At 43.4% G+C, this 12,900-nt stretch overlaps 1 protein-coding gene across 1 annotated transcript in view; it reads right to left on the reverse strand.

Annotated features, from left to right (window-relative positions):
* ST7L (suppression of tumorigenicity 7 like) overlaps nt 1–12,900 on the reverse strand; it is a 782,219-nt gene that overhangs the window by 679,467 nt on the left and 89,852 nt on the right. Inside the window, exon 8 of the mRNA XM_069238668.1 lies at nt 8,980–9,077. Within this exon, the coding sequence (XP_069094769.1) occupies nt 8,980–9,077 (98 nt within the window). The remainder of the gene's footprint in view (nt 1–8,979; nt 9,078–12,900) is intronic.

Genomic DNA, 12,900 nt, shown 5'->3' on the forward strand with positions numbered 1-12,900 from the left:
TCTGAGTTGGGCGGGGGTCGCTCCGGCTCTGGGATACTCTGGGAAGCGCGGAGCCGACCCCAGACGTAGGCTCCGAGGACGGAGGCCTACTTCGTTGACGCTCGTCCCGCGTCGCGTCGTCCGAGCGACGGGGTGAAGTCTGAGAGCTATGGGACTGCGACTTCTTTTTCTTACCGTGATTGATGATTTCGATGAAGACGAGTGGTGGTGGCTCCACGACCGATCTCGAGACCTTCCTCTCCAGTGAGATCGGGACTTACGCAGAGTCGAGTGCCGGGACCCCATCAGCTTTAGGGACCGCTCCCTCAAAGCCTTCAGATGCATCGCCCGACACTCTGAGCACGACTTCGGGTCGTGGTCGAGGCACCACAGACAGACATGAAGATGGTCCGACACCGACATCATGCGGTGACATTCCTCGCGCAGCTTGAACCCGGTCTTCGGGGACATCCCCGACGCACCAAGTTCGTACCAAAACATTTCGACAAAACAGTCGAATTCGGCCAAAAAATAACCGAGGGTAGCTCTCTCTCGGCTCAGCGCATGGCGCAGAAAGAAAAGAACTGACGTCACTGCACGAGGGCAGCGTCTATGTACTACTCCAGACGTCATCACGGCGACCACAACGCCTGCGGAGTCGATCAATGCCACCGAGCGACGCGCAAGGGTATTGCTCGAAGAAAAAATCTCCAGATCCAGTCTGACGTCTGGGGGAAAATTCTAAGGTAAGGAATCTGCAACTAGAAGTCTCTATCCGATCTCTTTATTAACTTTTGGAGCACCCTGGAGACATGAATAGTTAGAGGCTTGCTTGGACTTGTCGGTTAGATGACCATGCTTGTCTCCTTTGCCCCTTTCAATCACACTCTGGACTTTGCTTTCTGTAACTTAGCTGTGATTAAAAATATACTGCTGCAGCATTAGTCTGTTTTAAATATACACCTGTCTTGACTTATACTCTCCTAACCCATGCTCCTTCTTATCCATCATCTCTCTGGATTTGTGAGCCTCATACTGTCAGAACATGTTAAGAGTTTGTTCTTCAAGAGTCTTGTTGCACAATTAATTCTTGACCCAGTTTTGTAGCTTCCCCATCCCTCCTATTGCATCATAATTTCTTGACAGTTTGCAGTGCTACTTTAGAGCCTGAAATTGCAAATTTCTCCATTCCTTTCCCTTGAATTGTTAAGTGAAGGTTCCTCACTTTCTTCAAGTCGCCTCTGAGTAGAGTTTTTAATTGCAATAATGAGGATGCTCTACAATTTCTACGCCTTCAGTTGCCATTTGTTCACATCACCTCCAGGGTTATGCTCTCTGGGACAAATCAATGTCAAAAGAAAATATTATCACTCGCAAACGAGGAACAACACTCAACTCTCACCAACACTTCAACCCTTGTTGTGCCAGAGCCTGTATTCACTCAGCAGAGCAGCCAGGAGAATCAACATGAAAACGTATGCGCTCACCTTCTAGAATCTTGATATGATGGGCATCATGTTGCTGAATAGGAAATGTTCAATTTAAAGCCTCTTCCATAGAGCAGGTTGAAGTACATGATACTGGGGGTATTGAGGTGAATATGAAACCAGCTTTTCAAAAATACGCGAAGGGAACTATAGATTTATGCAGAGTACACATTATAAACAACTACATTCAAAGAGCATTATTTAAAAAGTTTTCAAATAAATAACAATATAAATCAGACAAAACAGTGAAAAGTGTACCGAATTTTCAATCTCTTCACAGGTTAAATAAGTAACAAATAAATGTAAATAAATGGTTTCAAAGACTCATTTACTGGAGGAAAGAGTTTCATGTTTACTTATAGCTTTCTGCACATGTAGGTGAAATATTCTAAAGCGGTTTTCTATAGTTTAATGTCTTTCAGTGCATGCATATTTAGTGAGCTTACTTAAGTGTGCAATATATTTCTTTCTTCACAGACAGCTATTGCGTAATGAAGGCATAGCAATATTGGGGTTGATAAAATAAGGAGTCCTGTTTTAGGTACTAGCTAATAATCCCCTAGGTAGATTTCAGACAGTTGGGAGCCAATCAAAATGCACCATTTTTTTGGTACTGAACAGCTGTCTGATTTACGTTTTGTTTTCCTAGTTTTGTTTGAGCCTTGTGTTCATTAGTCTCAATCCCAGATGCTTCGGTTGGGGGTCCTTGGCTCTCACCTCAGTAGCCCTACCTGGACTAGGACTACAGTGCTAAATTAGAGATTTGAAATATCTAGTATGAGGCTACCAGATAGATGCCTAAACGTTGAAACGTTGAAAACTACTATTATCCTATAGTAAAGTGGCAACAAGCAATGCTCTATTTCGCCTCACTAACCTAATTACTACACATAACCAATCTTACATCTGTAGCCCTCCTTAACGTATTTTCAACACACACAACGAGATCCCTGTGAATTTGAGATTACAGCTCGTTATGGCATTTGGTCTTTAAATGCAAGGTTGTTATTAAAAATAGTTGTGCTTCACTTATAAATGGTAACTAGGATTATGGTCTCCTTGGAGATCAGGCAGCGCACACTGGATCTAAAAGCACAACCTTCAAAAACAAAAGGCTATATATGCAAGACAAGAGCTAGCTCTATGATTTATGGTGAAGAAATCTCACGAGTGACAGGTTGGTGAAGAAACCCGATGATGGTTGAATATATTCATCGCCAATTAGTGATGACTTGAAACACCTATAACCAATGACTCTTGTGATGCTAGTTTGTGTGAAAAAAAGAAGCACCACTCAAAAGATGTAACAGATTTTGTAGCCGCCTGAGCTTCCAGTCTCCTTGCCCGAGCAGACGTTGCTGGTGGTAACCTGCAGGCACCCCTTTCTTTCAGATGATATATTTTTACACATATTGATCGACTGTGTTCATATTCGTTACTTTTACTGTTAAAACATCTCAATAAAACAAAATAAAAAAAAGAAAACTTTGCGAAACATATCGACATGCCAACGTATAAATAATTGTTGAGTTTAGATATTAAATAGTAAAAGAAAAAAAAAGCGAAACAAAAAAACCGAAAAAAAAAACTATAAAATGAGAAATATTGGTCCTCTCAATCTCTTGTTACATAATCTAGGATAGCATGGCATAGTCATTATTCCACAGCAACAGCCTACAGATTATTAAAGATTGTAATGCGAATGGCCTTTAATCTGCCTGCATGTTTATTTATTATTATTTTATTTTAATTTGCATTAATTTTTGATACCCCTATAATTACACTTTCTATAATGTCGCACAATAAGTATGTACTCATGACAAAAAGTGAACACCATGAGACTACTGGCATAGCATCAACAGTTTGGAAGTTGGGGGACCCCAATCAAGCTAGTGAGAAACTGTGTGTGTCAATTGAAATTGGCGTGAAGGGGGAGGGAAGTCTTCGGGCACAGTTATCAAAGCTTATTGGGAGAGGGTAAAGCTGCACTAAATACCTAAAAGGAAGCAGGATCTGCTAGTGGGACCTATCACTGAGGATGAGATTAGGACAACAATCAATGACATGGCCAGTGGTTAGACACTAGGCACTGATGGATCAACCGCAGAATTTTATCAGCTGTATGCAACACTTTTGGTACTCCAGCTTCTACATTATGTGAGGTGGTGTTGATAAATGGTAAACTCCCTGTAACAAATAGGGTGCCTAAGCCTGGGAGAGACCTGGATAAGGTGTCTTACAGGCTGCTCTCAATGCTAAACCTGGAGTACAACATTTTGGCTAACACTGCTGCCTATATTGTTGGCCCTAATACATTCGGACCAAAATAAGTTTATTCCTGCTTGAAATACATCCCTTAATAATCAGATTTTATACGGTCCTGAATGAAACCTCCTTGAACAGTTGAAAGAAGTAGTGATCTCTGTTGACTAGCAAAAAATTATTGTTTAATGGTTATGGGGAGGAGATGAGTCAAATGGGTTAAGATGTTATACCGTATACCAGTGGTAAGAGTGCTAACAGGGCGGTTTATCGCTGCTCAATATCATATGTTTAAGGGGGTGCCTACTGTTCCCACTTTTGTTTGTGCTTGCTATATAATCGTCAGATATCCCGTCTGCCAAAATCGAAATGCCACAGGAAATACCAGGATTTAGATCTCAGCGTACCGGATATCTCACCGTTGTGACAGTGTAACCCGTCCACCAACAACTAAATCAGCCCCTTAGTTTATTTGAATATTATGCAACCCACCCACCCACCCCAATCACAGAGGGAGGGCTTGGTAAACTTATTAAATATGTTATTATTTGGAATCACAGTTGTAAGATTGCTTGATTGTTGGATGATAATGGTGACGAAGAGATGGCTTAGTTAGAAAGCACATCCGGTCAAGATTACCTGGTGGCATTATTGTTGAGGGCAAGGCAAAATAAAGTGCTGTAATACTGGATGTTGACTCAAAAAACTTCAGTTTTGGAACGCTTGTCCCATAAGGATGGCTTTTTCACTGCCAGACAAAAGGATTGGACAGAGGGGGGGGATTTTTACTCCAAGAGATTTACTTTCATGTTAAAAATGGGGTCTCTAGTTGGCAGTGGTTTGCACCCTTTCCAAGTAGAGACCCTCACTCTAGTCAAGGTAAGGGAGCCACACAGCTAAGATCGCCCCTGCTAAACCCCTTGGTAGCTTGGCACAAGCAGTCAGGCTTATCTCAGAGGCAATGTGTAAAGTATTTATATGAACACACACACAGTAACAGAGTGAAAACACTACAAAAGGACTCCGCAACACTTTTTGAAAAATAGACAATATTTATCTGAATAAAACAAGACAAAACGACAAAAATCCAACATACACAAGCAAAGTTACAATTATTTAAAAGTTAAATCTTAATTAAGCACTAAGAAACACAATAGCTCCAACTGGGGCAATCACATAGTCACTGACAGAGCCATTCCCAACAGTTCGCTGTTATTCGCAATGGAGTGCGAACAGGTCACGGAGTGGCACGGACCCCAGGCACAAAACCCTTGATAAACAATGAAACAAAGACATTGCACAGAGTCGGGGAGGTGAGGCGTCGGTTCCTTACTGTCAGGCAAAGGAGGTGAGGCGTTGGTTCCTTATGGTTGCAAGGGAGGTGATGCAGGGTCGGATCCTTATGATCCAGCGGGGTAAATGAATCAGCAGGTCAAGACTTAAGACGTTGACTTCGCTGTGCTGCGATCACACCACAGGGCCACAGGTGCTGCAGCAGAATCAGGTGCCCTGGACGTTGGGAACACGGCACTTAGGACTCACACTGCAGCGGGACTTTGGAGGTGCCGGAGTGGCGTTGGGCCTTCGGCATCAGTCGCAGTCGTTGCACTCAGTGGTGAGTGTGGCACAATGGTTAGAGAGGCAGACCCTGATGCAGAGATCTGATCCAGGACCAGGGTTCAATTCCCACCTCAGTGGGTCTTGGGCCCAATTCCCTTAGACCAGATAATTCTCGCCTTGGTGCCTACTCTAATTAATGGGTCCCACTCTGTAACTCTGGGCAATAGCTTGCTTAATCTCCACAACAGCCCTCACAGCGCTTGGATGCTTGGCTTCACCCTGGGGCTGTCCAGGAGTTGGTGCCTCACAGGGAAAAGCCTTGAGGGGTTCCACAGCGGTATGCGTACAGCGCCTTGAGACCCTAACGGGTGAGTAGTGCGCTACACAAAGTTTTTTTTTTTTTTGTTTACCCCTGCTTCTGGTGCAAGCAGCTGCTCGGAGTCAGACAGCGGTGCCTGCTCTGAAGTCTCTCTGGAGTCGATGCACTGGGTTTCTTCTTGGTTACACCATAACTCACTCCCCAGGGCCGAGGACTGGATTTGGCACCACTTCAGCAAGAGAGTTCAGGTGCTGGCAGATGAAGTCTTTGATGTCTGAGACTTCTTAATAGGAGGTAAGCTCAGTTCAAGCCCTTAGAGAACTTTGGAAAGCAGATTTAGAAAGCAAAGTCCAGTCATTTCACTCCCAAGAGAGAAGCAGCAAGCAGAAGGGCAGCACAGCAAAACAAAAGGCAGAGTGGCAGCCCCTCCCACAGCATCCAGCTCTTCTTCCTGGCAGAGTGTCATCAGTCCAGAAGTATTCTGAAGTTGTGGTCTCAGATGCCCAATAAGTATAATCATTCCTGTCTTTGAAGTAGGCAAAACTTTAAAGGAAAGTCTTTGTAGTGCACAAGACCTTGCCTTTCCTGCCCCGGCCCCAGACACACTCAGGTGGTTGGAGACTGCTGTGTGTAAAGCCAGGCACAGCCCTATTCAGATGCAAGTGTCAGCTCCTCCCTCCACTGCAGCCCAGGAAGACCCATCAGCATATGCAGGGCACACCTCCGTTCCCTTTGTGTGACTGCTGAGTGAATTCACGAACATCCAAACTGTCATCCTGACCCAGACGTGTATTCCACAACCAGGCAGAGGCACAGAATGGTTAAGCAAGAAAACACCCACTTTCTAAAAGTGGCATTTTCAAATACACAAGTTAAACATCAACTTCACCATAAGATGCATTTTAAAATTGTGAGTTCTGAGACCCCAAACTCCACATCTCTATCTACTCGCAATGGGAAATTACACTTAAAATATATTTCAAGGCAATACCCATGTTACCCTATGGGAGAGACAGGCCTTGCAATATTGAAAACAGAATTTGGCAGTATGTTACTACAAGGACAGGCAAAACACACCATTACATGTCCTATCTTTTAAATACACTGAACCCAGCCCATGCGGCTGACTTGAGCCTACCTTAGGGGTAACTTACAGGTAGTAAAAGAGAAGGCTTGAGCCTGGCAAGTGGGTACAATTGGCAAGTCTAACTGGCAGTTCCAAACTGTCCCCACAGACACTGCAGTGGCAAGTCTGAGATATGTTTACAGGGCTATTCATGTGGGTGGAACAATCAGTGCTGCAGGTCCACTAGTAGCATTTGATTTACAGGCCTTGGACACACTGTGCACTGTACTAGGATCTTACTAGTTAATCAAAATCTTGATTATAATACAGGCAACGGCAATATATTATTAATGGAGAACATCCCTAGCATTAAAATGTGGATGTAAAACAATTACAAAAACACACTGCAAGTTGTAAAAGTTGTAAATGTGTATATGTTACTGAAGGTTTCACAGAATGAAATGAACGCACCATATTTGAGACAACAACTAACATGTAACATTAAAACTGTGAGCCACCAAACAATTAAGAACGTAAAAAAATGTGGTCAAATGTTAACAACACAGTGTTATTGGTGTCAAAGGCATATAGGGGGTTATTCTAACTTTGGAGGAGTGTTAATCCGTCCCAAAAGTGACGGTAAAGTGACGGATATACCACCAGCCGTATTACGAGCTCCATAGGATATAATGGACTCGTAATACGGCTGGTGGTAAATCCGTCACTTTTCCGTCACTTTTGGGACGGATTAACACCTCCTCCAAAGTTAGAATAACCCCCATAATGTCACTGCGATATCACAATTTATGGGAAGAGGTCAAATAGCATGTCACTTTGCTAAGCACTATATTTGTAAAAGATTAAGTGTCAGCAAATACCAAGGCTGAGTAGCAATGAATTCACTTCAGGACTCATTAAGCCACTTCCAGACAATGCTGCCTTTGTCTCACTGTTGCCAGTCTCTACTTTCACCATTTATGCTTGTTTTTCCATCTTTCTCCTTTCCCATTTGTGTGTTTTCCCCTCTCTTGATTGCAATCAATTTCTGATTTGGAGGCTCAAATTAAGCGCTGCTTCTAAGCCTTAGATTTTAATGAATCGAATTGATTATTGGATATTATCGAAAACGTCATCCAGTTAAATACAAGCATAGCAATAACGCTACCATCTCTGACTTGCACACATGTGCAAACTCATGCATATTCTGACATGAACAGAACTGGACACAGGTGCACTGCAGTTGCCCCTGAAGGCGGATTTATAATATTCTGGGCATTGTTAACTGAAACATGTTCACACGTCACTCCATGACATGTACATCCTTAACACCTCATTGGCCATAAGCGGAACAATATCTTGAAAGTTAAGATGTCACATTTTATGGCTGCAGACAGCACTAATAGCAATGTATATTTTGATTTAGACCATACGTTAACGTTCTTACCGAATACTGAAACATGACATTTAAGTAAAAGATATTTTGACCACTGGCAGAAGAAAAGATGAGAAATAAACTTCATTATACTTGGCATATAGTGTAGCCCATATACAACTACAAACCAATGCATACAACTACTACTGTCCTTGTTAGTTTATCGTCAATAAGAGTCCTAATTGAAACCTGGGGTGGCTATTGTTGGACAAGTACATTGTATCAATGACTGCCATCTGCATATCAAGAACTGCTATGGAGACAAACAAGGACGAGGTTTTTTTTTTTATTGGAAGACTTCACATAAATGCATCATATTCGTACAGAAGAAAACACATCTGCCCATATATAATCCTTTCTAAACCCCAAGATCCAAAATGCAGCGTTATCGCAATCTTTTCATCTCATGCAGCAAAACATTCTACTTTACAAAACATCAGTTTCCACAGCCTAAGACAGTTGGAGCATGAGCAGGACCATAATGCATAACAATGCACCAAACCCTTTATCTTCAACATTTTAGCCCGCCAGTGTTCAAAGCTGGGGGATACTTCAGACCTCCAATTTTGCAGGATTACGGACCTAGCAATCAAAGTGACCAAATAAAGCAGCTTCTTATTTTCCACATTGATAATGATATTAAAAGGAATATTCCATTAATATTGCTTGAACATCCTGAGAGAAATGTAATATTCAACATAAATCTGCAATACTCCATAACAGCAGCTCAGTATTCCACAATCTTCATAAAGTCCCAGATAATATACTGTCAATTACCCGCACTCTTTTTTAAAAATCTAAAGCAAATGATGGAACATATAATGCTCACACGAATCTTCATCTGCTCAAAGATTAGACAGGCTTAACAACTTACATCTCTCATTATCTTGGCAGCCTCCTTGATTCTTCCCAGTTTTCGAGCACACATTGCTAGTCTTCTTTTTATGTACACCAGGACGTTGGTGTCTCTTCCTAAAAAAAGGCAAAGGAAAATCTTTAGTCTAGTCAGTGAAAATCAGTCCTACACGTACTATTGTTTTAAAGTGGGAATAAAAAAAGTAGTGGAATGAAAAGTCAAGAGTAGTTCAAAACTGTAGAAGCCACTTGAAACTTAAGTTACCATTCTGAGACTGGTGTTGACTGCATGCAGGACTCAATATTAAGCTAGACAATGTCATAATGGGACTGGCATAGATCGAGGCAGATAATCACAAGATTCTGAACAGATCCACAAATCAGAGTGGATGTCTTAGTGCTGGCTTCTAATGTCGACCTGAAGGGTGGCCATTTTACTACACATGTGGCAGCTGACTCTAGACTGGCTTGTAATTTTTTCACAAAAGTCATTTCTGACTTGAGTATGGAAGATAAATATGGCCTAGTTTTACTTTCCACTTTCATATCACAGCCACACTCCAGAGTTTTAAGTTCCAGCATTTTAGGTCTAAAAGTCGTTATACATTTCCTTTAGTCTGCCCGGTTTATGCTTGTTGAATTTAATATCTGAAGTTCCACTACAAGAATACCTGGAGAAAATTAATAAGTTAATTGGGATGATGTGGCCCAGGTGGAAACTGTGTTATCCTTCACATTCTAGATTATTTCTGCATCATCTGTAATTTTTCTTTTGACAGCTGCACTCCTCATAAGAGTTCATTTTGTCTTAACTTATTTATAGCCCTTTTTGTCTTGCATTAGGGCCCAAGAGACCAGAGCAACCATGTGCGAAAATCTTTCCAAAAGAACACCTCCACTCTTAAAAGTATTCTAGAGTATTTAATCTTTCTGGAGACTAAGGTCCATGGTCACAGAATAACAGGTGAAACAGAAAATTAAATAAATGGGATGGGCGGGCAAGGCAGGAGCATGTCACAGTATCAGCCTTTTACAGATTTACTGCTACTGTGCCTTGCATGTTCTTGAAGAGATTTGAGATTTAACCTTCAGTCATCTACCTCCAACCTTATCCACACAGAGATGGAATCTCAACCAGACGTTTAGATGCAGAAACAGAGTGGTCACATACCTTATTTGTAAACATTTCATCAAAAAGAGTGGGCATTGTGCATTACGTACAATGCCCAAGAAATGTTTGCCAGAGTAGCTGACTTTGGATCTGGGGAACCAGGTTCCAGACTCCGTGTCAGCTCAACATCCTGTGGCTCGGGATGAATCACTTAATCTCATACTGCCTAGCAAAAAATGAATGTGTCCTTGTGTAATTTAACTAGTGTTCATGTAAAGCGCTCCAATACCTGTGGGTCGAGTTTGCGCTATATATCACTGCAAAAAAATAGAAAATCTGGCTTACTGTGGGAACAAATGTATGATGGGTTAGAAACAGTTGGCACCACCCTGGCCATCCTTTCTATAGTGGCCTTAGGAATTACTACGAAAAAAAAAAAAAAAAAAATCACATCTTTATCAGGTGTGTGAAAAAACAATGCAGCTCAACATGCAGTGTATTCTAGTGAGGCTATTCCAAGGAGAGGACAATGTGTACATATTAGATCTGCCTATCTTCATGAGAGAGTCCAGGAAAAGCAGGTCATCTTACCTTCAGTCATTTGACGCTTCAACATTTTCTTGAAGCGGAAAAAGGGCACGATGTAAATAAACATAAAATTTGCAAGGCCTTACACTGCAATGAAATCTTCACCCTTGCTGAATACAAAGATTTTCTAGTATCTCAGGTTTAAATAACTCTAGACCTCCTTGAAAGGCTGAGCTTTGTCAACCCAGAAATGTTTGTGACTATTCTTTTTCTGGCTCTATATTTCATAATTGACACCAGAAACTGTTTGCCAATGAAATTAAATTAATTACTCACTGTAAGGTGGATAATTCTTTGTTCTATCAATGAAGTCATTGACTTACTCTTTCATTCAGATCAACTTTCCAGATGCATTTTAGTACTGGGCACTCCAAAGCTTGAATACTGAGAAGCTCTAATGCAGAACTGGCTAAAGTTACACAAGCACTGGTAAAGCCAATAGGTCTTGCAAGAGCTATTGGCTTTGCCAATGAGTTTTAGCCATGTTGGACACCAGAGTGGCTGCTATTCAGCATGGCTAAACGTTTGTGACGCAGAGGAGAATGGAGTGGAGTGTAGTAGAGTGGAATGGGGAAGGGAAGAGTAAAGTGTTGTAAAGTAGGGTGGTAGAATGCCATGTACTGGAGTGGCACAGTGCAGGGTCACAGAGTGGCATACACTGGCTGGGCATAAAGTGAACTGGTGTTGAGTGCATTGGCATGAAGTGTTGCAGCATGCATTGGTGTAGAGTATTGCACAGTGCAGTGGCATGGAGTGCAGTGGCATTGAATTCAGTGGCTTAGAGTGGTGCCGAAGGCAGTGGTGCAGAGTAGTCTTGTGTGGCATAGAGTGCAGCGTAGAGTCGAGTAGCATTGAGGTCAGTGGCGTAGAGAAGCAGAGTGGTGCAGAGTAGATTAGATACAGAGGATTGCCGTAGAGTGCAGGGGCAAAGAGTTGAGTGTTTCTGAGTAAAGTGCACTGGCGTAGAGTGTAATGTCAAGGAGTGCAGTGTTGCAGAGCAGCGAAGAGTAGAGTTGTGCAGAGTAGATTGGTGTGGCCTAGAGTGGAGTGGTACAAAGTGCAGTGGCATAGAGTAGAGTGGTGTGGTATGGAGTGGTGCAAAGTGGGGTGGTGAAAGAAGAGAAAAGTGGTGTGGAGTAGCGTAGAGTGGAGTGGACTGTTCATGGTGTGGTAGCACATTGTCCTTACAGACAACACTCTCAACTGAATCAATCAATCAATAATATTTATAAAGCGCGCTACTCACCGGTGAGGGTCTCAAGGCGCTAGGGGGAGGGGGTTACTGCTGCTCGAAGAGCCAGGTCTTGAGCTGCCTCCGGAATGCGAGGTGGTCCCGAGGTTGGCGGGGAGGGAGTTCCATGTCTTGGCCGCCAGGTAGGAGAAGGATTTCCCACCTGCCGTGGTGCGGCGGATGCGAGGGATGGTGGCGAGTGAGAGGCTGGCAGAGCGAAGTTGACGGGTGGGCGTGTAGAAACTGAGGCGACGGTTGAGGTATTCAGGTCCCTTGTTGTGGAAGGCTTTGTGTGCGTGGGTGAGGAGCCTGAAGGTGATCCTTTTGTTGACGGGTAGCCAGTGCAGCTGTCTCAGGTGGGCGTAGATGTGGCTGTGGCGGGGTATGTCTAGGATGAGGCGTGCGGAGGCGTTTTGTATTCGCTGAAGACGTTTTCTGGAGTTTTGCGGTGGTTCCTGCGTATAGGGTGTTTCCGTAGTCCAGGCGGCTTGTGACGATGGTCACAGTTTTTCTGGTGTCGCAGGGGATCCAGCGGAAGATCTTTCGGAGCATGCGGAGAGTGAGGAAGCAGGAAGACGAGACGGCATTGACTTGTTTGGTCATGGTGAGAAGCGGGTCCAGGATGAATCCAAGGTTGCGTGCGTGGTCTGAGGGGGTTGGTGCGGTGCCCAGGGCCGTGGGCCACCAAGAGTTGTCCCAGGCGGACGGGGTGTTTCCGAGGATGAGGACTTCCGTTTTGTCCGAGTTCAGTTTCAGGCGGCTGAGTTTCATCCATTCTGCAACGTCTTTCATTCCATCCTGCAGGTTGGTCTTGGCGATGGTAGGGTCCTTGGTGAGGGAAAGTATCAGTTGGGTGTCGTCGGCGTAGGAGATGATGTTGATGTTGTGTTTGCGTGCAATGTCGGCGAGGGGGCTCATGTAGACATTGAAGAGAGTCGGGCTGAGCGAGGAGCCCTGTGGGACACCACAGATGATCTTGGTGGGGTCCGAGCGGAACGGTGGGAGGTAGA

The sequence above is a fragment of the Pleurodeles waltl genome, chromosome 6, assembly GCF_031143425.1.
Source record: "Pleurodeles waltl isolate 20211129_DDA chromosome 6, aPleWal1.hap1.20221129, whole genome shotgun sequence".
NCBI lineage: Eukaryota > Metazoa > Chordata > Amphibia > Caudata > Salamandridae > Pleurodeles > Pleurodeles waltl.